Source organism: Plectropomus leopardus, chromosome 17, assembly GCF_026936395.1.
Source record: "Plectropomus leopardus strain MGB_pleo_1.0 chromosome 17, ASM2693639v1, whole genome shotgun sequence".
NCBI lineage: Eukaryota > Metazoa > Chordata > Actinopteri > Perciformes > Serranidae > Plectropomus > Plectropomus leopardus.
The window spans coordinates 22241070-22268732 of record NC_142192.1 but is presented as its reverse complement, the minus strand read 5'-3'; the positions used below and the strand labels follow the sequence as shown (position 1 = coordinate 22268732).

At 39.3% G+C, this 27663-nt stretch overlaps 1 protein-coding gene across 3 annotated transcripts; it reads left to right on the top strand.

Annotated features, from left to right (window-relative positions):
- The first annotated feature begins 523 nt into the window (after positions 1–523).
- trim46b (tripartite motif containing 46b) lies at positions 524–25853 on the top strand. Of its 3 annotated transcripts, none has more exons than XM_088090459.1 (12): positions 524–904; positions 5709–5970; positions 6651–6840; positions 8794–8992; positions 9855–10001; positions 11419–11514; positions 13336–13589; positions 15229–15350; positions 16166–16504; positions 18962–19191; positions 20075–20142; positions 22907–25853. In XM_088090459.1, exons 1-12 carry the CDS (start codon positions 857–859, stop codon positions 23352–23354), a joined length of 2403 nt encoding a protein of 800 aa, XP_087946585.1. In that variant the 5' UTR covers positions 524–856; the 3' UTR covers positions 23355–25853. The 3 variants fall into 3 exon arrangements, with proteins under 3 accessions (XP_087946585.1, XP_042362658.2, XP_087946586.1); XM_042506724.2 differs by having other exon boundaries at positions 524–916; XM_088090460.1 differs by lacking the exon at positions 524–904 and adding an exon at positions 976–1763.
- Positions 25854–27663: the final 1810 nt, after the last annotated feature.

Sequence of the window (27663 nt, the reverse complement as noted above, 5' to 3'; positions counted from 1 at the left end):
ACTACACATCAGTTTAATATGTTGCTAAAATTAGCTCCATGTCCACCTGCAACATTAAAATGCTGTTCATATGTTATTGCATCGTTGGCATAGATAGACCACTAAATGGCACTAATGGGTCCAAAACATCAGTGTCATTTATTTATTTCATTTGTGGAGGGAATGTTAAATATGTATTTCATTTATTGTTTTTTTTTGTTTTTTTTTAATGTAATGTCTTTCATTGCCCTGATATGTATGTCTTGCCAAATTGACAGCGTGCTATTGGTTGCAGTTGTGTCAAAATAACTAAAAACAATTGGTATATATATATATATATATATATATATATATATATATATATATATATATATATATATATATATATATATATTGCCCTATAATACTCTCATATAGGCTATTTTATCAACACAGCCTAGATTGAGACCTTTCTTCCTCCGGTGGCATCTTCCACCCTGCTGTGTGCCACTTCATTTGAAGACATCCGGTGCGGGATGGGAAGGGTGGGGGGCGGGATGTCTGGGTGAGGAATAAAGCCACAGGCATCTGTTAGTGGGGAATGACGTGAACATATTTAGAAATCAGTGTCTTCATTTTTTTAGGGATTGCAAGGTGATGTTTTTTTTTTAGTCTTCTTATTTAATTTTTTTTATTTTACGTGCGTAAAAACGTCCAGATCGAGTGACTTTTGAATTTTTTTTTTTTTTTTAAACGGAGCATTCAGCCTACAACACCGTAAACCGAGGATTTTTTTTTCAAGAGGAGATTCTTGATATGTACCAAATGGTGTTTGGTCTAGAAACATCGCGATTTATTTCCAGATGATGAAAGCAGGAGGTATAGCTATTTCCTTAAAATGGCAGAGATGGATTTCAAAACAGCCACATCAACGATGGAAGCATTGGTTCGTATCAGTGTGAGTATGTCTGTGCATATGTAAATGTATGGATGTTTTTGTTCTTTTTTTTTTCAAATAAGGTTTATTAGGCAAAAATCGTATTCGAGTACAGGCTGTATTTTTAGATGGAGACCGAATTAACCGCTTGGATAGCTCGTCTCCACCTGCCGGACCGCTTCTGTAAAATGGGCCTTCGCATGTTTTTTTCTGCACACAGGACAACGGCCGTTAAAACAAAATGAGATAAATTGCCAAAAAAATGTCCGAAATACTCCTGAATCCGTGCTGTAGCGTTCGTTATGTTCCCTTGATGCTGCAACACACGTTAACGGAGGTCCTGAAATGCCCCAGTGCACCAGACTCGAGCCAAATTCCTCCTGAAAATTTGAAGAAATTCTCCTCTTTGTTTGATTTTTGTTTCATATAGTATCAAATGACTATGGATGCAAGCTGAAATAACACCTTTCATTTTTGGTTGGGCTCATGGGATGGTCGTTTCCATGGAGACGGGATGCAGGACCATCGGCTGCTGAGGCAAGGCAGAAAAAAATGTGTGTGGGTGCGGGTTGTATCATCGCCTGTTATAGGGTTAAAACTCGTAGGTAATTTGCAGAGACGGTTACAATAGACCACGGTGGACTCGTGCACGTGTTAGAGCGCATTAAAACAGTCCAGGAAATAGCAGCATTTTTTTTTTTTTTTTGCGCGTGCGGTCGGATCAGACCACATCTCACCGGTGCAGAGGGCTCACGGCTCGCGCTGTGATGCATCAAACCCCTCCCCTCTTTTTTCAAGAGACACCGCTGTCCTGATGCTGGAAATACACACGTAGTCTCCTGCCATGGCGCCTAGATTCCAGGTGAAGGTAAGGATGCGCTGTCGCATCGCCTGTTTTACGCCAAGCTGGGCTTTAGCGGTGCGCATTATCCATCTGAGATGGCTACAACAGGGCCACAGTCTGTGGTGGTCTGCAAAGCCTGCTGGGACCGCAATAGCCTGCAGTTGTGATAGGCTAAATAGCTAAAGGAGGAAAGAAAGGCAGGCCAGAGATGACATTGGAGAATGACACAGAAAGACTGAAGTGGACTGAGGATGAAAGTAGGTTAGTTTAATCAATCCAATGTAACGCTTCAGCGTGGGACTAGGAGTTTATTTTTGCCTCTCTGCAGTCTAAATTGGTCTCATTTAATGTCTGTGTTATTTTATTTGATTAAGTGAACTGGGAATATATAATGGCCAATACTGCTTTTACCCAAAGCAGTAATTGTCATATATGGTGGAGGCATACATGGCAGACCCCCCCTTTATATTAGATCAAAATAGAGATAACTAAATAAATGTAATCAGAATCATAAATAAACCTCAAACACTGATATTATTATTAATACCAGTTCTAGTGTTGCGGTGTGCTGCAGATCTGTGTGTGGTTTTTCAAAGTGAAACAGCAGAACACAGTTTACTGGGTGTATTCTAATTGAAGGTTGACAGATTATCGCCCTGGCTGATTATTGTTGCCGATATTTGGCTTTTTGCCGAATGTCTGTATTGGCATTCTATTTTAATGACTGCAGATGAAATTAATTCATTAAAAAGTGCAAAGACAGTGTCAGCATTAAAGGTTTTAATATGTAAAAGGGAGCTATTTTTATTTATTCATTTTTTTAATTTAAATTTTCACTTGCCTTTATTAAAAAAACTTGCTGGAAACTTGCTGTATATGATGTGAAATGTTCCAGTTTTGATAAAATATTGCTAAAGGTATTTAAACAAAGTATAATAATAAGTAATACTGAAAGATAGATTTTCCCTTTTATTGTAAATGCATATCGATTCCAAATATTGGTTATCGGTCTCAACAACTACTAATAATCAGTTTCGGTATTGGACCTGAAAAAACAATATTGGTCTACTCCTAATTCTAATGTTAAAGGGATAGTCCAGATTATTTGAAGTAGGGTTGTATAGTCAAATGGTGAATGGTCAAATGCTGCCTCAATCAGTAGGTTAGTCTGTGTAATTGTGTGGCTCTGGTGAATCTAAACTAACCCTTTTAAAAGCCAAAGTCACACAATAATACAAAATTAACTAACTGATTAAGGCAGCCAGCAGCTCTTGTGTTTAGCGATGTCAAATCGCTGCTTTTCTCGATGAAGTCTGGCATTGAAGCGAGTGATAAAACGGCTTAAATTTTCCATCAGAAAAGAGCTTTCTGACATTAAGGGCAAGCAGTAAAAATATCCAAAATATAGCGTACACTCAAACTAATACTGATGTTTTTTAGGTGGGACTTATTCAATACAGTTCGTTGCTGACCCCCATCCACAGCAGTGCATTGCTCCGCGACCAAGTCGGACTCCAGCCTGCTTCTCCAAACTGACAGTGTGCCGACTGACGTATATTGTATGCAATACACATCCTATGGATGAGTGACCCATACAACCCCAGTTCAAAAAATCGGGACTATCCTTTTAATGTTTTAAATATGTAATATGCATCCAGCTGTTCAGACCTTTTCTAATATAACAACATAAGCATTTTAAAATGTTTAACAAATTAAATTGGTCCCTTCGTATTTCCTGTTGCACTGTTTGTTAATGCAATAGCTGACAGGTCCAGTCTAAAGATGTTCCCATAGCAACAGAGTGGCCATAAAAGGTTCATAACATCATGTGACTTCTAACCCTTCTTAAAATGAAGTTGACATGCCAGGATTTACTGTATATGATCCCCTGTATATATCCCTACTGATGCTGCTAGAATCCCTCATTTAAACAGCGGTTTCTGGTTTGCTGTGACGGCCATCCTAATGCTGCATCTCATCACATCATGGTGACAAAATGCCCAAACCCCCTCCGCAGCACCATCAGTCAGTTTGTCTTGTCCTAGTTTTGAAGTTAAATCACAGTGTCAGTGATGTGGACATGCTGCCGCTGGCCGTGCAACACTTAGGTTAGGTTGTGTGTGAAGGGCAAGAGGGAGCAGGTCATACTGACGGGCAAAATAACTACAGAGTGTGAATGAGAGTGTAAAATACTCCTCCTGTGCTGCTAATGCTGACTGAACACAAAAACCGTGTGATTATCACAGACAGGGAAATGGATAACGGCAAAGACCTCTTAAAATGTCTCATTATTTATGAGAATGACTGTAGCTGTGAAGTCTGTGCAGGTTTCTGCAACAGCCAGTGTGTCCTTTCCTGTCAAATCCATGTCCTTGAGCAGGACTAGGACACGCTCCAGAGGTGCAGCCCCCCCCCCCCACCATCCCCAGCTCTGACCACTGTGGTTACACTGAAGCTGCTGGTTCAGCACAGAGAGATACTTGTGTAGCACTACTCTAAATACAAAGAAACAAGTCCAATAATCTATAGATTATGTGGTGAAACGGATTAAATGCTCTGAAAAGTGAAACGTGTTCTCACTGAACACTTTAATGTTGCAAATAATGCACAGTGGCTTTGCACTGTATATTATGTCCCATTCCACATTTTTCCATGTACTCCTAAAATGCATGAAGACAAAAAAAAAAGCTGGATTATTTCATGCAACCCTCTGCTAGAAATTACATTTGTATGTTACCAAACTGCTTTCTTAATCATGTTGTTTTGGCAATGTAATCATCGCCTACATCATGTTTAGAGACAACATTTCTTTCATGCAGCGAAACACTGCATTCATGTACCATGTATACTTCGGGATGAGGTTGTTAGGGTGGATGACTGACATATAAAGTGCAGGACCTTGCAGCCTGTTCTCACTCCCAAGTTGCCAAATACCGCCGCTTTGTCAGTGGACCTCAGCGGCATATACTGACACACAGAGGCAAGCTTTGCGGCTACATGATACGCGCTGGGCAGTGGGTATTGCACACACTGACGCTTTATCAGTGGACCTCTGCAGCGGCTTGAACAGAGGCAACCTTTGCAGTGGTATTATATGCACTGGGCAGCGGCTGTTTTTGACGCCACGGGATGCTAACATAGTATTAATAGCCAGCCCGTTCTCATTCCCAGGTCAGTGGACCTCAAAGTGGCAGTCTCTGCTGAGTTGGGATGAGAGCATGTTGGACCTCGATATCAGAACTTTAGATTTGCTTCCAAACATCTTTGTTTTAGGTAACAAAATCACTTTGATCAAAGTTGGGGAAAGATTCTGATTTTGGTGTAAAGTTAATTTTAAAAAAGCTGTAGTCACTACAAGTGGTTATTGGACAGCATGATTGCCTGTTTCGGCGAAAAGCAACTGAAATCATTTGTCAGTGAACATTATACTTTAAGTATTGAAATTTCTGCAACTTGCCAGATACATTAATGCAACATTTGATCATTATATTAACAGAGAATGTAATTTGCTTGACATTATTTTTTCCTTCACAAAATATTTGCTGTTTAAATTGGTAAACTTAAATAATAACCGTAATTTCCAGGAAACAGGGTTGTCTCATGATGTCAGAGAAGCATGATGTGACCTCTGTTTAAAGAGCTCATATGCAGGGCTGTGATTTAAGGGACACACTCTGCAGTGGTTTAATAATTAATATCTGGTCTTTATCCATATTTCATGAGAATGATGCCCTATGTCGCATGTCTTGGACAGCTTTTCCGCCTCTCTCTTAGTTCAGACTATCTCCTACGATGCTGTTCCTCCTTGGTGGAACTGACTTAAATGTGTCCAGAACACTGAGTATCAAAAAGAACTGCCTGCATGCTTAGATTGATTCATAATATTTTTTTTATTCTTTTATCAGATAGTTTGCAATCTATGCTGCATTCATGTGTTCCTCACATTATCCCATGTTTTGCCTCTGACAGTCTAACATGAAGAGCCTGGAGCAGGAGCTGCACTGTCCTGTGTGTAAGGACATCGTCAAACAGCCCGTGGTCCTGCCATGCCAACACAGCGTCTGCCTCATGTGCGCCTCGGAGGTCTTGGTGGCAAATGGCTACCCGCCTCCAGACCTCCCCCCAGAGCCAAACTCCCCAGCCTCCACACCCAACACCCGCTCACCCCGTCAGGCCCGAAGGCCCACACCCAAAGCTGAGCAGCGACCTATAGATCGTGTGCTGCGTGCAGGTTTGGAATACTTCTTCATTTGCTATTAAAGTTAACCCTTTGAAACCTGAGCAAATTGGCTTGATTTCTTTCAAATATGTGAAAAGAGGACAATGAGTAACAAGAAACTACCTAAAAATCTGCAAGAAATATGTAAAAAGTTGAAAGAAAATGAATAAAAATTGTCAAAAAGATAAGAAAAGTAACAGAACAAAAACAGAAAATTACCAAAAAAAGTGCTAAAAATTAAAGTAAAAATTAATAATAATAAAAACGTTTTTTGTGCTCTAATTTTAAATATAGAATAAGAGTATTCTTAATATTTTCCCTAGTCATTTGTTTTCCTTTTAAGTATTAGATCATTTTCTTGTCAGCTTTGAATTTTTTTTTTCTTCAATTTGTGGGACATTTCATACCAAGTTGCTGATTGGCTTTTTTTCTTGTTTTTGCAAGAAATCACATTTCAGTAGAAAGAAGTTTTAACACTGCAAGAAAAGTGATGTCCCTCCAGGTTTTAAAGGGTTAACATGTTGAGGGGACTGTCTATGTTTCCTGCAGATAAATGATTCTTCTTTGTGATTACTCTAAAATCTGGTTGGTCGCTCTCAGACCATGGTCAAAATGCATATAGTTAGAAAAAGAGATCCTGCCGTTTTTTTTGTCTCACTCTGCTCATAACTGGCTTTTCCTCTTGGTTTGAGGACCCCACCCGCCTTCGCCATCCATGCCCCGGTCTCCGGGATATGGTACGTATCCAGGGCGACGCCGCAAAGAGGGCCCACCGCTGGTGATGATGTTTCCCTGTGCTCCCTGCGGCCGAGACGTGGAGCTGGGGGAGAAGGGCCTTACTGACTGTCTGCGCAACCTCACCTTGGAGCGTATAGTGGAGAGGTAGGTACCACACACAGACAGAAGCACTGGGACGCACAGAGAATTTCACGTACTTAATATGGGCAAAGACAGACACGGATACCTTTCAGCTAAAGAGCCATCATCAGTGTGACAAAACGACAATTACCAGCAAATTAAATTATACAAACAGAGGTGAGGTTCAAACCACAATCATGATAGAGATGATATAATTAAGAGATAAGATCAATCTGGTAATGAATGAACCCGCAAAAATGGAAGCCTCTCGCAAATAGGTAAAGTGTCTAAAACAGATGCCCAGGACCAGAAACGCACAGCAAAAAACAGTAAATAAGGAGCTACAGAATCCAGATACATGAATTAATGACTGCACATAAACAAAATCAATATATTTTTCAGGAAAATTAGATTCAAATTTGTTTTGGATTGAGCTCTACATATAAATATTTTACCCAACAGAATAATGGTTTTTATTATCTGGGGATAGATTTCAAATGTCAAATTTCAAAATTTGAATTTAAGTTTCCTGAAAAATACAGTTTGAAGTCAGTTTTTTATGGAAAAGCTTATCGCAACTACTCGTACAATAGCACAACACAACATGAAATTACACTCTACCTGCCATATTTATTATTTATTTTTATTCAAATGTACTAGTGCCATCAACTTAATTATTTGAATTCGGGAAGTCCTATTCATTTTTATTTGTCCGTTTCATCCTATTTAGTTTGTTGGTATAATTGTTTTTTTCCTATTCTTTTTTTGGTTGTGAGAATATATTATTTCATCATGTTGTCATCTGTGTTACGTATATTATTATTTGCCTGTAAAAACAAACAAACAAAACCCAACAATTCATATATGACACCATAAAGAAATTACAAACTATGTATAAATACACCATGTTTAAGGGAGCCCTGAAACATACATGAAAAAATATCTAAACCTGCCTTAGTATATAATGTTTATGACCCTGACTGGGAAAGAGCAAACCAAGAATCAAAGTTTATAAACTATGACAAAGAGGGCTTGGAAAACACCTTTCAGTGATGGGGAATGTAGAGTATGTCTTAGAAATATAATAGAAAATTAAATACTGCTTGAATAATACAATTGAAAAAGGAAACAAAAATGTCTAGGAAAAATATATCTGCAAAATGCATGTAAAAAAATCTAAAAAAAAAAAAAAATTAAAAGAAAAATTAGATTAATAGTACGGCAGATACCACAGACACATAATCTTGTTCTTCTATCTTTGTGAGGAACCTTATTTACATAATGCATTCCCTGGACCCTTACCCTAACCTTAACCATGCTGACTAAATGCCTGACCCCGACCCTCACCCTAAGCTAAACCTAAGTGTAACCTGAAGTATTAACCAACTATTAACCCTCAAACTGTCATTTGAAGAGCGTAGGAGGCACCAAAATGCCCACTTTGTTGGTTAAAATCATGTTTCAGGCCTCACTTTGTAGCAAGGAGAAGTACACAGGCACACACACACACACACACACACACACACGAATGCACATTAATCTTGTCCTCCAGCGTGATGTTTGGGGCCAAAGATGTTTTGGGTGTGAAAAAAAGGGAGTGGGAACATTTCCAACTCTGACTGCCGCAGCAGAAGAGCTGTTGAGGAGTCCTGCAGAGTGTGCACTGCAACGTACTGTAGCTACCAGGGCTGACTGCGTGCTTCCATAGTCCAGCAGCTCTGGGCGCCGTTTATCATGTAATCAATGCTGTTTGTCTCACTCTCTCACAATGGGCCTTTAAAAAAAAAAATCATTTATTTGTTTTGGATAAGAATTATGCTCATGTTCATGATTGTTTTATGATTTTTGTCTTCAACTTTTTTTTAAATTTGGCATTTCTTTTTTTGTTCAAAAGTTATTTTCTCGCAATAAATCAAATCATATATAAAGGCTACATAATTCTTGCTATCTTCCTTCCCTTTGCTGCTCTGCCTCCAGGTACAGACACACAGTGAGTCTGGGCAGCGTGGCTGTCATGTGTCAGTTTTGTAAGCCTCCTCAGGCTCTGGAGGCCACCAAGGGCTGCGCAGACTGCAGAGCCAATTTCTGTAATGAGTGTTTCAAGCTGTATCATCCGTGGGGGACGCCACGGGCGCAACATGAACATATCCAGCCTACACTTAACTTCAGACCAAAGGTGAGACATTTGGACACCTTCTATTAATCTACAGATTAAATCCTAAAACTTCATTGTACAGCGTTTGAACAGAATAATCTAATAATAACAATAATAATAATAATAACACAATGCCCCATGTTAAATCCAAATGTGGTGAAACAGCTTGTAGTTATTACGCTGCCCGCTGCTGGAATCAGCTCCCCTCAGACTGAAGATATGTTTCAACTGTAGCCATTTTTAAAACTAAGCTTTGGACTGTCCTCTTTTCTGTCCATCTTTTTTTTGGGGTACTTTTATCTTTTTTATCACTTTTTAAACTTGTCTTTAATGCTATTACACTTGTGTGTCCTGTTTTTGATCCTATTTTACTATTCAATTTTATAATATTAATAGTAATAATAAGTATTATTTTTATTATTATTAATAATACAAATTTATTTCTTTATTTTTCTCTTATCTTTTGACTGTAAAGCATTTTAAATAACATTAGTGTATGATAAGGTCCTATAAGAATAGAATCGATTGTTTATGCTGTGTTATCTTGAATTTGTTCTTTGTGTTTATCTTGCATGCCTCCACAGAAAACAGAGAACATACTGATTTATTGACTGATTGGGGAACACGTTTAACAACAACAAAACTACATCAAAACATCAGTTTACAAACTCTCACACAACCTGCGCAGAATAATCTGAGGCTCATTAATCCAGTCATAAACTCAATGCTTCAAAACACATGCATTTTTGCTAGAAGCAGCATTGGAGTCTGCTGCAGAGGAACGCACAGATAACTTTCACTGTCAGTTACATTTTAAATAGTGAGGTCTGTAAGATCTTTTATCTGCTTCACATAAATAAGTTTATATTTAATTTGTCCTCAGGTTCTGACCTGTCCGGAGCATGACCAGGAGAAACTACAGTTCTATTGTCGGTCCTGTCAGCGGCTGCTCTGCCCTCTCTGCAAACTGCGCCGCATCCACACCGGACACAAAATCCTGCCAGTGGCCCACGCCTACCAAGCCCTAAAGGTAAGACTGTGAATCTGACTGAGTTTCCTTAAATGTTTCTCAAAATAAAATGTTTAATGCATAAGCTAGCTCTCAAAAACAAATCTGAAATTAAAAGATGCATTGTGCATTTTTGGGAAGGGGTGCGAGGTTTAGTGGTGAGGATTGCAGATTACATCCAGCTGAAACTTGTTACAATTCTTTCAGGAGTTTTTTTTTTTACTAGGAACAAAATTATCAACAGAGGTCTCTTCCTCTCCCAAACAAATAAACCAGGTAATTAAAAACAGTAAAAACATTGTTTGTTTGGCCTCAAGCCCAGCACCTGCTAATGGATGCTGTCACCTTTTTTTTCTAATAACTTAATGTGTGCTTACCTTATTTCTGATCCAGATGTTTAGAAGTTTTTTTTACCATGAGCCAGTTGTCCACAAAGGTCTCCTCCTTCTCTCCAAAATATATGGATCCACTGATTTTTAATCTGTAAAGACATAGAATAAAGCAGTTTCATGTTACAAGTCAATGAATCTCCAATACTGTTCAGCATGTCAGAGACAGAGGGCCAGCCGAGCATTTTTTCTCTGATATCTGGAGATCCAGAGGTTCAGGAGGTTTTTACGGGGAGCAGAGTTATGCACAGAGATCTGTACCTCTCTAAAACAACCAAAGCTGGGGATTTAAACCAAGAAAAACACTTAATAAACCAGTTTAACATTAAAATATCAGTGTTTTTCTGATGCTGCTCGTCACAGACGGGCTGCTTACCATGATGTGATGTAAAAATAAGAAGTGTTTGGTTTGTCTGTTTTGGGCTTCTGTGGAAAAGTGACTTTCTCCATGGACGAGAACTCACTCTCTATGTAAATACAAATAACTCATTCAAAGGAAACTAATACATAACAGTTCTTATTTTCAGCTGATTATACGTTAAAAAAACATGCATTTTATATCATATTCCATTTCAGCCAATGTATTCCCCTGAATGCCACACACCAGACCTTTAAATTTAAACATATGAATAAACACATAAGATAAATTAAAAAAAAGAAAAAAAGTTTTTAGATGAATGGTGTGATGCTTGTATTCAGTTTTTTTTTTTTTTTTTTTTACAAAAATCTTTAATAATGCTCATCATTTAAACATACATTGTTGTAATTCTATTAGTTTAAATTATATTTTTATTTTAGTAAAGGATGATATCTAAAATGTTTCAATTAGGTTTTGTTTAGTCAACAGTACGCAAGCTCGATATTTGCTTCTCCAACATTTAAATTTTAGTTTAATTCGATATTTTACATAGTGAACTATTGCAGTGACATGAAACGTGCAGCATACAGTATGGAGCGGCACAGAGTAAAATACAGGCTGTGTGTAACAATTAAGCTGTCTGGTGTGTATATGTTGTGTGTATGTTGTGTTTTTGCTTTTTGTTTGACAGGAGAAGATTACAAAGGAGATGAACTACATACTGTCCAACCAGGACACAGTTCTGGCTCAGATTACCCAGCTGGAGAGCTCCATCACACAGACTGAGGTGATTAATACTTTGGGCCGGCAAAACGTCGCTGAACATGGAATTAAAACAGTCAGCAGCTCAACACCATAAAACTGATGCTTGATTTTTATTTATTTATTTATTTTTTTACCAGCTTCTTTAACAGACAGCCAACCCGTATTTGCTCACAATTTCCTTTGTATCATCATCTAAAAAGATTGCTGGTAACAATTAGTTTTAAACATCCACATATTTACCATTTATAAGCAGCATGTATGTATATATATATATATATATATATATATATATATATATATATATATATACACACACACATATATATATATATGTATATATATATATACACACACAATTAATACAGTGTTTGTAACACACACATAATATGTCGTGATTACGACATATTATGTTGTAATCATATAAATGGAATTTAGGTGTTTATTTTTTTACTTATCAACAGCTCGACTGTAGCTGGTATGTGGACGGAATCATGTTTCTTCACAATAACTTTCAGGTAGAAACCCCCCGTATCATGCACTTAAAATGAAAAGGCGCTGGGCAAACGCTGCCACAATTAGTTTGCTTTAAGCCGCCTTTAAATAGACCCACCTAAAAAGAACGATTATCTTTAAAAATGTTATCTTTATCTAAAGATTATCTTTAAAAGTAATAAAATAAGCACTGCAGAAACATCAGAAGGGTCGGACCATTGTGTTTATAGATAACTGTAAAAGTAATAATTACAGCTTTTTTGCAGGAATTATACGTATCTCGGAAGTTTAGAACAATGGCCAGTTCTGCCTAAAGGTGCAACGTCACTATGAGTCTGTCTATAAACAATAACACATTTCTACAAACTGTACTGTTGTAATAACATCAAATAACACTTTGGTATAATAAAGTTAAATAAAGTACTGTTGTTGTAAAGTTGAACAAAGTACTGTTACAATAGCTAAATAAAGTACTGCTTTTGCTGTGAACTTGAAGCCTGTGGACAACAGTTTGATGTTAGTAGAAAGTGAAACTGTTACAGGGACGGTCTGGATGGGCGGGGTAATGGGTGTGAGGTATCATGTTTGTGCAGGTGACTTTATTAAATGTTGTGACAATTTCTACTCGATGTTCTCGATATGGAGATTTTACACATCCCATGTTGAACAAGCCGCAGTACATTGAGTGTATTCAATATATTACCCAGCCCTACATTATAGTGTGTAATAGATAATGTATTGTTTATGTACTGCTTACAAATACTTTGTCACTTAAGTATTGCTGTTGGTTTCAAAGTTCTGGCAGATGCAGAAGATTCTTCCCCAAACAGGTTAGAGCCAGAAAGCCAACCAATTACAGGTTATTAGTTGTTTGTGTGGTAATCAGTCTTGCATGTTTGTGCTGAGATGCCAAGATTTTCTGTATTAAACTGTCTGACTCATTCCTTAAACAATGAAAATGGTCTACCTGAGTATGCAGCTTTCACACAACAACTTTAACTAGGCAAGTTCTGCTCTGTACCACAGATACTCACAGGGTTATAAAACTGTTTGTGAGGATAAAGTCACATTTTTTAAAAAGATTTAATGCAGATGAAGAAATTAGTAAAAAAAAACAACTAACATATATGGTTATGTTACAGAGTGCACAGCAATAATCAGTCCATTACATCAGTTGTTTAGAATATACCCAATGCAAAGACACAGGCTCCTTGTCATTATTTTTATCTGGTTTTTGTACTTTGGTGTTGCGGCAACTTTGATAAAAGGCCTTTTGATTCAAACTGCATTAAGGCTAGCAATAACTGGGTGTTTCCAAGTATTTGATCTTTTCTTTGTTATGTATCACCAGGTAAACAGTGTGTCCGCCAGAGAGCAGCTGGCTCAGAGCATCAGGGATCTGACGGCTGCTCTGGCAGAGCGCCATGCCTCGCTCACCCAGGCTCTAGAGGCGGCACGGAAGAAACGAGGCGAGGCGTTGGCTGCCCAAGTGGCGGAGAGACGGGGTTTGATGGAGCACGCAGGGCTCATGGCGTTCACCCAGGAGCTATTGAAAGAAACAGACCAACCCTGCTTTGTGCAAGCTGCTCGCCAGACTCATAACAGGTTTTTTTTATTGTTTATCTTTGGTACAGCCCTATGGCATGGATCTGATGTTTGTATCTTTTGTCGTGGGAATCAGTTTCACACACACAGAGTTTGTGATCAGCTAGCTGTTCTTTGTGCATTCATATGTTAAGAGTAACTTGATTAGCTCATGGGAAATGGGTCTGTGTAAAGAAAGATGCGACTATTTTTTTTCCCAAAATTACTGACTCAATACCCTCTTAAATGACAATGATATTCTATATTTTACTTTTTGTCAGCAAAAGCCACAAAAAGTCAAAAAGCAGCAATGCAAAGTTTCTGTGAACGGGTGTTGCCTTCGTAGCCAAAGGCTATATGTAGCCTAGTCATCACTCCAAAATACTACAAAAAGTACACCAATGAGCCACACCGTCACACTGGGTGATGTGTTTTTTCATTATAACAAACATGGTAACTGCAGTTTGTTGTAAGTCATTCTCACATACAGTACACCCTCCCATAAATACTAGAGCACCAAATGTATATTCATCTGCAACAGAAAATGTGCTCTCATGAGATTCGTTACACAAAGCCCAGTAAAGACCGAAGAATTGCAACAATGTGAAACCGTTGTGGCAGTTTAACCGCTCTCACTTTGACACTAGCTGGCTGATGGTGTCACCTGTGGCTTGTCAAGTTGCCAGTGGCTGCTATGGCAGGTCACCTGTTTCAACAGACAGTTGCGTTAGAGCAAAGCCTGCTGATCAAGTCATTTATACATTGTCTGCAGACAGTGAGTTCACTTACTGCGACATTCTCTGAAAACAGCCCCGCCACCCCTGCAGAGCTCGAGTTGGTCTCATTTTCATTCTAGGCAAGAGCATTTGTTTGCACATGGACATATCCCTTCCAATATTTTGGAAAAAGAGACCAATATTTAAGCAAATGTATTCACATTATTCTCACTCTTACAGTTCAGTGCATGAAATCATGGGACACATTGTGTCTTGTACTGATTTAATAAGGGAGCATTTAATTTTTCAGTATGGGATGATCCAGTATTGTGCCTGATAAAAAGTCAATTAGTCTTGGTATTCCACTACAGATGAAGAGCAGCGCACAGCCACTTCAGCTTTGTCTCATCCAGAGAGAGTCCTGAATGGGGTTTTGCGTCTGTCAGACGGCCTGAAAAGGATAGTACTATATCAGCAGAGCGATAACGTAATGCACAGTGGACTATAGGGCATGTCGATTTCTTTGAAACATTATGACTTTATTCTCATTAAATTACAAGTTAATATAACAGCTTTTTCTAAAATTATTAACATTTGATTCTCAATTCATCACTACAGAGTTTCATCACTAAAACGCAACAGTCCTCATTAATTTTTTAATAAGCTACAAATTATATTCAGCTACAAAATAAGCCCGAAAAGTACAACTGTTGCTACAGAAACAACACGCGGTCTCATCTAGAGGCATTGGTGTAAACAAGCAGGTTTAGCGAGTTTTAGATGACTTTCAGCTCTTCTGCCTTTAAATCTTTGGTCTGAACTGTGCTTAACAAAAACAGAATTATCCCACACTACTCTGTCTCACACTCCCACATATCTATATGGAGGCTACATGTAAACGCTGCTCCTCTTTTATTCCTCTAAAACCCCTTTTTTCACTTCAGGTTCAGCAAAGCAATTGAGAATCTGCAGCATTTCACCCTGGCTGCTGATCCGTCCTTCAGACACTTCCAGCTGGACGTCTCCAAAGAGCTCAAACTCCTGACAGATCTGAACTTCATCCAGGGTGAGAAAGGGAGTGACGGGAGAACGGGGGAGGATGGGGGTGGAGACAGTGGAAGGGAACGTGATAAAGGAGGGAGGAAGAAAATGGGCAAAAGAGGACAGGGGCTCATGATGACTCTATCATCTCCCTGTGTAATAAAGTATACACACCATGAAATATAGCAAGTTAGCCAGTGATGGAAGTGAAGGTGGTAATACAACTTCCAGATTTTTGTTATTAATGTATGTTTAACTCATTTACACTGCGAATTAAGGTGGGAATACTGTGCTGCTATGCCCCCATTCTGAATAACAAGTATGATCACAGAATCGGGGGACATCGCTGTCTCACCATTAAGTCGGCAGCGGCGGTTAATAACAGCGCTAAAACAGTGTCTGTATAAAAGTTACAGCCAGCAGGTTAAGTATGTGACCTATTGTAAGAGATTTAAAAAGCAGCTGTTAGAAGTTAGCAAGGAACTAAAAAAAATGAGAGAAAATTTCCAAAAATTTCCAAAATTGGGAAAACAATGAGATTCAGGAGCTCCTTACCTTCTGAGCAGAAGAGGAGATCAGGGGCAATATATATACAATATATACAGGGGCAATATATGATTGTTTTTCCCAAGTTATGCTATTGTTATTGTTTAGAAAGCTCCGCTGATGTGTATGTTATTACACGTAATGCTGCTTTTGCTTCCAAAATGCCGGCATGCTACCTAAAATCACGCACTGATGCTGCTGTTGTTTGGCTCTGTGTAAAAATATAAAGGCTGCACAAAGAAGGGACTTAGTGGCGTTCAAACTTTGTGTAAAATGGGCTATCGTTTGTTTCAGCTCCCCTAGCTCCAGTGATCGATACCCAGCGCACCCTGGCCTACGACCAGCTCTTCCTGTGCTGGCGACTTCCCCAAGATTCTGCACCCGCCTGGCACTTCTCTGTAGAGTATCGCCGTCGGGGTGTGGTACCAGGAGGAGCGTCAAGAGGCGGGATCAGAGGAGGATTGGCCGCCGCCCGCTGGGGCTGGCAACGATTGGATGAAGTGAATGGGAGCAGCGCTGTGATCGACAGGTTGGAGATGGACAGCGTGTACGTGCTGCGGGTGAGAGGCTGCAACAAGGCGGGCTACGGGGAGTACAGCGAGGAGGTGTATCTGCACACCCCGCCTGCACCAGGTGAGAGTACACAAAGGACTTTTCGTCTGTGCTCATTTACAAGTAAACAGAGACTTCAACTTTGCTTCTGAGGAACAAACATCCAAACAACAGAGATGTAGGAAGGGGCGAAACCCTGAAAAAGTTTGGTATTTGAGGGTGATATGTATAGTTTAGATGTAGATCCTTGGAAAAATATGATCAAAAGTTGGCGGAAGGTAGTGTTTAAGCATTCACTAAGACAGTGGAGTTTCTGAGGTTTACAAGGTTGGTGATGGTTGACAGACACTGTGCCTTGTGCCCCAGAGCTCCATGGCTTCACTATCAGGAAGGGTTACAGCTTCACCCATGCAGTGAGGGGGCAACACGTTCTCATCCCGACAGTTTTCTGAGTCAGGGGAGAGAGACACCGTGCGCCACGGAGTGTTACGTAAAAGAGAGCTGGATGTGCCTCCGGTTGTGACACTTAATAGTTTGTAAAATAAAAAAAAAAAAAAAAGCTCCAACAGTTACGCAATACAATAATCTGCGTCCAGTGCTCTAAATTAGGCTGTTAAATTTCACTGTGCGTCTTTCGTTGTGCTCACGTGTTTGTGTTCTGGTGCTGCTCACACCGACACCAAAATAGCTCAAATCAGTCAATAAACCCTTAAATAACCGTTTGGTAAAATTATTATTCCTGTCACTGTGCATGTGACAGATGCAGCAGCAGTATCACAAACACTGAAATGGCATCTGTCCTCAAAAAAATAAAAATAAAATAAAATAAAATTATATATATATATATATATATATATATATATATATATATATATATATATATATATATATGAGTAAATGTAGTTACTTTCCACCTCTGATTACAAACATATATATACATATATATCTTAATGCCTGAATTATCCCAAATAATTAGCCCAAATATCTACCCAATTAAGGAATACTCAAATAGCCAAATATTTGGGTCCAGCTCTAGAAATTAAAAATATATATGTAGGCCTATATTTCAGCTTTTCATTCACTTCTGTGAGGGAAACTGAATTGGATTGATATTTCAGGTTTAGAATATTATTTAAGATATAAAGTGAAAAGTAGTCTCACAGGATAAGGGCAAGGTGAAGACGTAAAGACAAGCTTTATTCAATGAGCCTTCACTCTCTACTGCACTAGAAAAGAAAGCAGTTAAAAAACCACAGTGCGAATAGAAAACAAGTGTCAGGGAGAAGAAAACAAATCGAATTTGTCAAAAGGGAAGCATATTAAATGTATAAAAAAAATCAAAACCCATCTCTGATATAATAATCAGTCAGTTTACTCTGATAGAAAAGGGGTCCCTGCATAAAATGTCCAGAATGTCTCTTTTATACATTTTTTTTTATATCTTCCTCCCAACCACTTAAGAGTCCTGTTTTTGGTTAATGTCTTAAAGCCATATGAATCAGTGACACATATATGACAGCTACCAAAAAAATCTCTTTATATCCACACAGCAAGCTGTAGTTTCACCCAGGAGCCATTCATCTCTTCACACCTGCTATTTTTTTTAAAAGCATACAGGATGGTTACCATGATAAGCAGTTAATAATTCATTCTTTTTCTTTTCTGTCCATTCCCATCTTCTTTTCTCCCACTTTCTCTCCACCACCTTCATCACATCCTCACCTTATTACTTCATCTTTCTCTCATGTTTTATTTCCATTTCACAGCTTTGTACTTGTCATCCTCCTCTGCGCTACTTCCACGCCGCCAACCTACATGCCTCCTACAGAACGTAAGAAGTGCATTCATATCTCTCGACCGCCCCTCTGTACCCCCATTCTCCTCTTTCTCTTTGTGGTCATCCCATGCATCCTCTGTTCTTCCACTCCCATCTGGACGCCCACTCACCCCTCTGCCTCCCACTCTATAACGAGATCTGTCCGAGCGCTGATGAGGTTTGCAGTTTGTTAAGACGTGAGGCTTAACAACATGGATCGGGTTCAGATCCGGGGCTTTTTAATGGTCGAGTTGAGTGATTGGTGAATTCCTCGTGTCCCTGTAGGCTGTTTTTTTTCCTTCCTGCGATTGCATATGTTCCCTCTGTAAATTGTACTTCCTTTGGAAAAAATCTGCACTCCCCACAGCCAGAGCTTCTTTGTGAAACCTTCTGTATTTTACTCCCTGAATCATCAGTTTATAGATGAGTGTCCTTTTCTCTTCCAGTGCTGCTGGGAGGAGGTGCATGCCTGCTCTCTGTTCCTCTCCCCCTCGTCTCTCCTCTCAATTGCTTCGTATTCTCCTCATTTCTCTTCTCAGTGCTGCTTTCTGACTGTAAATCTGTACCACTTTCCGTCCGTCGCCTCCCAAACTTCCCCTGCTGCTACTAAAACCCCTATATGTCATTTCTGAACGCACCTTTGTCCTCCCTATAACCTCACATTTACTTCTCCCCTCCCTTTCCTTTTCTCTGCTGTGTCCTCTCTCCCCGTCTCCTCACAGTGCTCAACTTCTACCTGGACTCTCGCTGGGGTCTCCATGCCGACCGGCTGGTGGTCAGTAAAGAGCAGCGCTGTGCTCGCAGCGTCCCTGGTCTCTCCCTGCTGCAGGCCGCTGACCACGCACTCACTTCCTGTCACCTGACCTCTGACCTCCTGGTGGGAGATGTGGCTATTACACAGGGACGGCATTACTGGGCGTGCTCAGTGGAGCCTGGGTCTTACCTAGTGAAGGTCAGTAATACTCAACATATTCTCATCCCAACTCGTCACATATCATGACTTGGTCAGCGGACTTTTACATCTACACATGGCGCGTTAGGTGTAAAGCTTTTGCAGTATCATGGTTTTACGGTTTACTGGGGTATTTAGAGATCCTGATGGTGTGATTTTTTTAGTACCGTCAAAAATATGGGCCCTCATCTTTGAAACTGTAGCAAAATGACTTAATTTCTTTTAAAAACATGGGAAGACCCACTTGGGAAAAATTACCCAAAACTTAACAATAGTAAAAAAAATAAAATAAAATAAATAAAAAAATCAAACAAGAAAATTAGCAAAAAAGAAAAAGAAAAAAATAAACTTGGAAAATTTCTTTTTTTTCCCTAGAAATTTTTCCCTTGCTTTTAAAAAGTATATATTTTTCTAAATCTAATTTCTTACAATTTGTGTAACATTCCAACCAGCGAGTCTTGAGACCGTGGCGATTATTAAAAGCATCAATGTGAGAGCATCTTTTGAGCAAACAAAACCACTCAAAACCCAACTGAGGGAACAGAAAATGAAATATTTTATCCCTGAATCATATTTCAAGTTAGACATTAGATGGGGTGGACGTGGCGTCAGTCCCCCCAGTGAAATATTAACAAATTGCTTACTGTTTATTGTTATAAGTGGTATGACACGTTTAGAGATAGATGAGAGGCTTTGAGCACTATTCATTCTCATGAGATTGTATGGGATTAATCACCAGAGAAAATCTCGTAAAGATGCTTATATTTCTGCTGCACTTGAAATAATCAACTGAAGACAAAACAAATTATCAACCGGTGATGTGAAGATTTGCCAGAAGAAAAAAGTTCATTACAAATCGATTGCTTTTTGCTTTTTTGACCAGGTGGGAGTTGGTCTGGAGTCTAAGCTGCAGGAGTGGTTTCACCTTCCACAAGACATGGCCAGTCCCCGGTGAGTAATATGAAATGGTGCTTCGTAATCAGAGGTGGAAAGAAACTGAATTTACTCAAGTACTGTTTAGAATTTTAAGGTACTTTACTAAAGTATTTCTATTTCTCCATGACATTATATTAAATATAAATAGTAATATAATATAATAGAAATATTCCACTTTTTACCCCCCTACATCTAATGACAGCTCTAGTCACTTTTTGCTTTTCAGATGTGGATTTTACATTAAAAATCACAAGAGGAAATGCAATTAGTTATGCAAGGCAACAGGGATGAGCCCTATTAATCAGATAAAGGCAAATCTTATGGAAACAAGAGACAGCCAACGGTCAATATCAGGAGGGGAGTCGAAATAGGCGAACAGTTTCAGCAAGCAAGCAAAGGCGTGTGGCACATGACAGCTCATACAAGTGGAAATGAACTGGTATAGAAATTACTGAGATGATGAGGAAAAGTGGGAGCAGCTGAGTCAGTTGGTGCTAAAAGGTCAACTGACTGGGACTAGAGAAAAAGTTAGAGTCACTCATTGTGCGCTCTAATACCTGCACTACCACACTACTCGCAAGAAAAAGACTGAATATGTCCCAATAAGCTGCGTTCCAAATTGCATACTTTTTCTTATTAGTACTGCAGCTGCCCTTACAAAGTACGCACTATTGCATGCAGTATGCACACAATCAGGACATACTACTTTGTCACTATACTGCGCCCAGAACTTTGACCCTCTTGCTCAGGTATCCATTACCTTGGTGACAAAACAAAATGCTATTCACTAGTAAACGTGGGGAGCTCTGCTGTTGTTGCTTTGCAATGTATGTAGTTGTAACTTGAACGTAATGAGGGCGTTAGGGATGTAATGATGCATCGCGAGGCAGTTAAAAATTGATTAAAAATACGAGAGATTCAAATCAGTGAGATGAAAAATTAACTGCGATGCCCTTTTTGAACAGCAGAGGGCATAATCTCTTTTGACCTTGCTTGCTTGATGAGGCACGACACTAGGTGTTCAACGTCCAACGTCCTGTTCAAGACTAGAGACAGCTCGCCAACGTAAATAAAACGAAGCAAAGGCTCAGTGACAGGCCATATTCAAATAGAAGATGCACCCTCCAGTTTCAAATCCGAAGTGTGGGGGCATTTGAGCTTCCTGAAGTCAGAAAGAAATAAAGGCGAGAAGAGAAGAAGAACAGGGTGTATGCACGTTACTCCTTAACGACAACTACACAGCCAAACCACACTGACAAGCGCATTTGCAACCCCACTTGCCCAAAGGAGTACAAGAGCAAAAGGGAGCGCGCATCTTATCACCTGCTAATGGGAAATGGCCAACTTTACTTCCTCAAACTTGCCTGTTTGAAGAAAAAATTGTATTGTAAAACCAGTATCGTGAATCGTATTGAACCATCAGTTGAATGAATCGTTACATCCCAAGAGACCATACATTGTACACTCTAACATTTTATATTAATGGCAGTTAAGTTACATACGCCTTTCTCTGTCAATGATATATTTAATTGTTGATTATCTTTATCATTATTTTTTTCACTTTAACAATTTTGGTTCCTGATATTACTTGTCAATTGGTCATTAGTCACTTGAATGCGCTGTCACCCGTCATTGCTCCCTCTGACGGCTGTCAACAAGCTGTCAAGCTGTCATCTGTCTGTGGCTCAGTGGAGGGGTTGTGGGTGGAGCATTTTGGGTTAGAATAACCAGAAAAGCACGCTGGCTTGCATTCTGCAAAATGAGACCAGGTGCAGTAGAACATCCTGGTATTTTTGGAACAATGCATTTGACATAATTTCCTGGAACGTACTAAATCCTTTTTTAAATTTTTATTTAACCTTTAATTATACAGGTAATGTCATTGAGACACAGGGTTTCATTCTCAGGAGAGACCTGTTTTGTGGACAACATACAATATGACAAAAGACAGACAGATTTATCATTAGAGTACCTACAACATTTAGGTGAAAGTGCCAAGTGGAAGCAGATTAAAGATGTTTTTTTCCAGTTCCCTTAAAATTAATTTAAAATCCCATAGTGGGATCAAGCTGTGCAGCTTCAGATCCTGCTGTAGTGTGTTCCAGGTTAAAGGGGCAGAGTAGGAAAATGCCTTTTTGCTAAACTCTGTATGCACTGAGGGAACTCTGAAGGTAATAAATGCTATGACCGCACTGTTTGTGTGACATGTAAGAGGATAAATTTGTTGTCAGCAGTCTAAGGATAGTTTTACCACTGCAAAAGTCTACTTTTGGATAATGATGACCATCTGACCAGAGAGTACAAAGAGCAATGGTGAGTGGGGGGTTTACAGTTAGCTATGAATCTTATGCTCCGTGATAGACAGCATCCAGCATCTGCAGAGAACTGGCAGAGACTTACTAGATAGTATGGTACTATGAGCAAAGGAACTCACAGCGTATGTGAAATGCAGTATGCCAAAAACACCAAGATGTTCCACTACATGTGGTCGCATTTTGCAGTATGCAAGTCTGCATGCTTTTCTTGCTATTCTGCCTTATTATATTATACTCCATTTCTGCCAATATATCCCCCTAAATCCTACACACTGGATCTTTAAATGGGATTTTGAAAGCAGGACTTTTACTTGCACTAGTGTATTTTTACATTGGTACTTTAACTGAGTAAAGGGTGTGAATATTTTGTCATAGCATGCTATAAAGATAAAAAAAAATAACAATAGAACTTATCCATATTAATTGTTTACATCCAAATTTCTCTAACTGCACTCTCTCTCTAGCTACGACCCAGACAGCGGTCATGACAGCGGAGCAGAGGACGCTCTGGACTCTGCTCCTCCGTTCTGCTTCCTCACTATGGGGATGGGTAAGATCTACCTGCCCCAGCACAACTACAACCAACACAGTAGCCATGGGAACGGTAACCGAGACCCCATCACCAACAGCAACGGCCCTTCCTCACCCACAGGCCTCACCTACCCGCTGCCGCCCCGGCTCGGTGTAAGCCTTGACTTTGAGAGGGGCCGCGTCACCTTCTACGATGCCCACTCTCTGCGGCCGCTTTGGGAGGGCCATGTGGATTGCTCCGGCCCTGTGTGCCCCGCATTCTGTTTTATCGGTGGCGGGGCGCTGCAGCTGCAGGAGCTGGTAGCCAATCGTAATGCGGATCAGACTCCGGTCAGACGGGTAACCATCCAACCCCGTGTCTCTAATATGAATAACAACTGACGGCTGATCTGAGGTCATAATGGTTAATTGGAATGTAATTGGTATTTGTGAAGTATTTACTCAGCTAGAGCGAAAAGTTAGACATCTCAGCGATTTTGTTTTGTATTTAATTTTCTTTGTATAAGAAAATGTTTCTATAGCAACAAATATGCAATGTAATTACGTTTCTTACATTTTTGTTATATGCAGTTTTGCAAGAGTTATTGCTTAAGTAGTGCCTGGTGTATCCAGCACTTAATATGTAATTATATCTTTGATGCTTGCACTTATAGCCAGGCTATATTGCTTACATTTATAAAGCTATTGTAGATACAGCACCATAATATCGCCCTTCCTGTAGAAGCTTTTACTGTTATTTCACGCCCTTAAAGTGACAGTTCAGATTTTTGGAAGTGGCGCTGTATGGGTTACTTATCCATAGTCTGTATATTAGCAAATGTCAGTCGTTATGCCACCAGTTCAGGGTTCCCACAATCATGGAAAACCTGGAAAAGTCATGGAATTTAATTATCACGTTTTTGACACTGGAAAAGTCATGGTATTAGGAAAAACTACTGAAAGTTTTGAAAAAGTCTTGGAAATGACTTGTTTGTAATGAAATTGTTATTGTAATCATCCTTGAATAACCGTCCACATGATGTAACATGAAGGCAAACGTATTCTCTGTAGCTGTAGACACAAGAACACGTAGCTGCCGAACACGTGACACATGGTCACACGTGTCAATATGTCACGTTTTGTTTACCATCCCATACATTTCTCCATTTTCTCCCAGCATTACCTCCCTTTCTCCCTCCATGTATGCCAGCTAGCAGAAATTATATTAGAACAGAGTTGGGTATGTAAGAAAAAACGATGGGCAGGAGAAATAAAAAGTCATTGCATGTCCTCCAGGAAAAGTAATGGAAAAGTTCTGAAATTTTGTCCATGACAATGTGTGGGAACCCTGCCAGTTTGAGGAAGCAGGCTGGAGTCTGATGCAGAAGCAAAGCAATGTACTTGTGTGGAGAGGTCAACAACAAAATGTATTTTAGCTACCTAAAAAAAGTCCTGCCAAAAAGAAGGCAAAAAACATCACTATAGGTTTAAGTCCTCACCATATCGAAATTATTTTTTTAATTCTTTCTATTGGGGAAGCTATTAATGGCCTCTTATGCTCTAATCAAAGCAACCAGCACCCATTGACAAAACTGTAATTTCAGTCTGCTGAACACAGGAGCTGCTGGTCTACTGCTGCTACAATCTGTTATTATGCGACTTTGGTGAATCCAAACTAACGCTTTTATAAGCCAAAGTCACACAATAATACCAACTAACTAACTGCTAAACAGGAGCTGCTGGTCTACTGCTGCTTTAATCAATGTTAAATCACTGTTTTTCTTCGTGGAGTCTGGCTTTGAAGATAGCAATAAACAGCTTCATTTTCCTTACTGACATTAAGGTAAAGCAGTGAAAATAATCTCTATATAGCATACACTTAAACTGATCTAAATCAGTCTAAAGGAGTTAATTTTCATCAAAGTCACACAATAACACAAACCAGCAGCTCCCTTGTTCTGTGTGCTAAAACTTCTGGGTTTTTTTTCAATGGGGTCCGCTGCCTTTGATCAGAGCTTCCCGTCAAAACAGGTTGTTTGACGAAAAGGTAAAGTGCTCTCAATAATGCATACAATTAAACTGATACTAATACTTTTAGGTGGACTTGTTTGTAGGTGGCTAAAATATGTTTAGTTGCTGAACGCCATCCACGGCGGCTTCTCCAAACTGGTGGCGTGCCGACCGACATCTACTGTATAAAATACTATAGATAAGTCCCCCACACAACCCCGCTCCATAAAACCCGAAGTATCCCTTTATTGTTGAGAGCTTATGTTTAAGAGATATGAAAGCTATGAGAGTAAAGAAAAAGGCCTCGCCTATTTTATTGCATCTATAACTAAATTTGTGTTTAACCACACAGATTTCTTTGCCATCGTTGAACACTTTCCACTCATTCACCCATTATGATCCCAACCAAAGTTATTGTTTTTCTGGGATGTAAATGTGGTAAATTGGAGATAGAGAGGAACAATGAGGCAATACTGTAATTAGAAACTCCAATTATACCTTCGCTGCACAGCTAATCACTAGTTTCCGCCGTTCTGTTTGTGCATTGCTGTTTTGTATTTTAAATACATGAGTCTGCGTGTGTGTGTGTGTGTGTGTGTTTGCGCGTGCGTGTGTTTGCTTCCCATTGCGCATGGGTGCGTGTGCGGTTTGACTGATAACAGCATCGATTCATTGGCTGACAGTATAAAGTTGTTTTCTCGCAAACAATACTTTAGATTGTTTTGTTTTTTTTAACCTTGCTTGATTGTAAGTTAATGAGCAGCGCTTCTTATGAAACGATTAGCAGACTAAATCCATGTAAACTTCACCTGCTGGCAGAATATTTGCAAAAGAAAAAATGGATTAAGGAAATAAACACTGAATAAATGCAAATTGTTTAAGTTACAAAAACACCTTCTGTTTCCTTTTGTTGTTGTTTCTGTTTAATTCAAATCCATCTAGTTTTTTAACTGTACACTATTACCCAAATCTCTGAGAGGATGGATCCGTATCGTTGTTTCACCACTAGGGCGCAGTATGCCACCGCAGAACACCAGAGACTTCATCTTAACACACTGCAGCTATTGTAATGGTCAGAACAGTTTTATTTGGAGAGATGAATGATTGGACCCATTTTTCATATAAATAGTTCTCCTTTATAGGATATTGGCAAACATAGATTTTGAAATGTGCTTTTAAAAATTGGCATCCCTTCCCCAAATCTCCTAAAACTTTTACAGATTTGCTTTTATGGATCTCTCACTTTAATGGTTCTTTAAAGTATATATAATGTACTTTTTTTTCTGTTATTACATTCCCATTTAAGAGTAAAGTTTCTGGCTTTGCTTACATTAAAATTTTTATTTACTCTTTTGAAAGGATCTTCCTATAGGTGACATAGAGAAGGGAAAAACGAACCAAAGATGTAATGCTAATGGTCGGTCTGTTGTCACTTTAATGTGTGCATCACTGTAGATCATTCAACATGCTCAACTTTTTTAAGGCCATCACTGAAAGAGAGACGTGTTGTAGGACTTGTATAATTAAAGTGAGGCTTATAGCAGTGGATCGCAACCTTTTTTGTGTGTGTCAAGGACCCCTAAATTGATACACATTAGGTTACAGACCCCCATGTGATAAGATTTTGCTTCAGGGACCTTTAATGTGTAATGACCTGAGAAGAAGTATGTTTTTCGTAACCTTGGAATGAGCTGTTAGTATCTACATAGAGAACAGGTCCTCTTAAAAGGTGACTGCCGTGCTCACCACTATGTTTCTAAAGCAGCCCATAACAAACTAAACACTGGCTCTAGATGGACCATTCACGCTTTCACGTCTGCCTCCGCTGTTAGAAGCCCCTCTGTGGCAAGCACTGTTGGAAAAACAGATTTTCTAACATGAAACTGCTTTATTCAGTGTTGACACTGGTTTAGGTTACTGGGTTCATTTGTTTTGGAGAGTCCTCTGCGGATCATTCGGATTCTAGTAAAAACCTCCTGAACAATGAACACTGGAGAATTGTAGTCGGGAGAAGTTTCAGCTGGTTGCGATTTGCAATCCTCACCGCTAGACGCTCCTAAATCCTCCCTAAATCTTACACACTGAACCTTTAAATAGTTTAAATAAACTATTCCCCATTTATCTAGGAAGAACTCCTTCAAGGACCCCTTTGGGATCCCTGGTTGAGAACTACTGGCGTATAGGGAACCAATCTAAACGCTGATGATGTCATTCTTCTTAAGCCATGACAATGTGAAATCAACATTTATAATGATTTATTTACGATAAGGTAAAGCAAAAAACTTGTCTATTCACTTTAAACTATTGCCATATATGCACTGCCACCCATGATCATAAATTACAACCAGCTCACAAACCTTTACACACGATCTGGACGACCATCATCAAGCAAAACAAGACAATTCGTGCCAAGTTTTGATCGCTACAGAAAAGCATTTCCTGCCAAATGTTCTCTTACATGTATGTAAAGGTTTATGTGTATGAGAGGCTGTGTAGAAATGACCATGAATCAAACGTTACTGTTTACACGCACGCAATAAAAAAACTCACATTAGAGCAGACATAAAATACTTGTAGCCTCTGATGCACTAAATAAAATGTGAGTTTAAAGTGCAAAGGGCGCCACCTTTTGGCCAATCACAGTTTAAAACAGAAAATAGACTCGTGCCTGACTTTAAGATTCTTGCTCAGTGGATAAGAG

Excerpts from the sequence above, each read along its gene's own strand:
- trim46b (XM_042506724.2), top strand. The coding sequence starts at position 857 with ATGGCAGAGATGGATTTCAAAACAGCCACATCAACGATGGAAGCATTG. Across the intron at positions 6,841-8,793 it reads TTGGAGCGTATAGTGGAGAG|GTACAGACACACAGTGAGTC; the intron begins GTAGGTACCACA and ends CTCTGCCTCCAG. Across the intron at positions 19,192-20,074 it reads CTGGGTCTTACCTAGTGAAG|GTGGGAGTTGGTCTGGAGTC; the intron begins GTCAGTAATACT and ends TTTTTTGACCAG.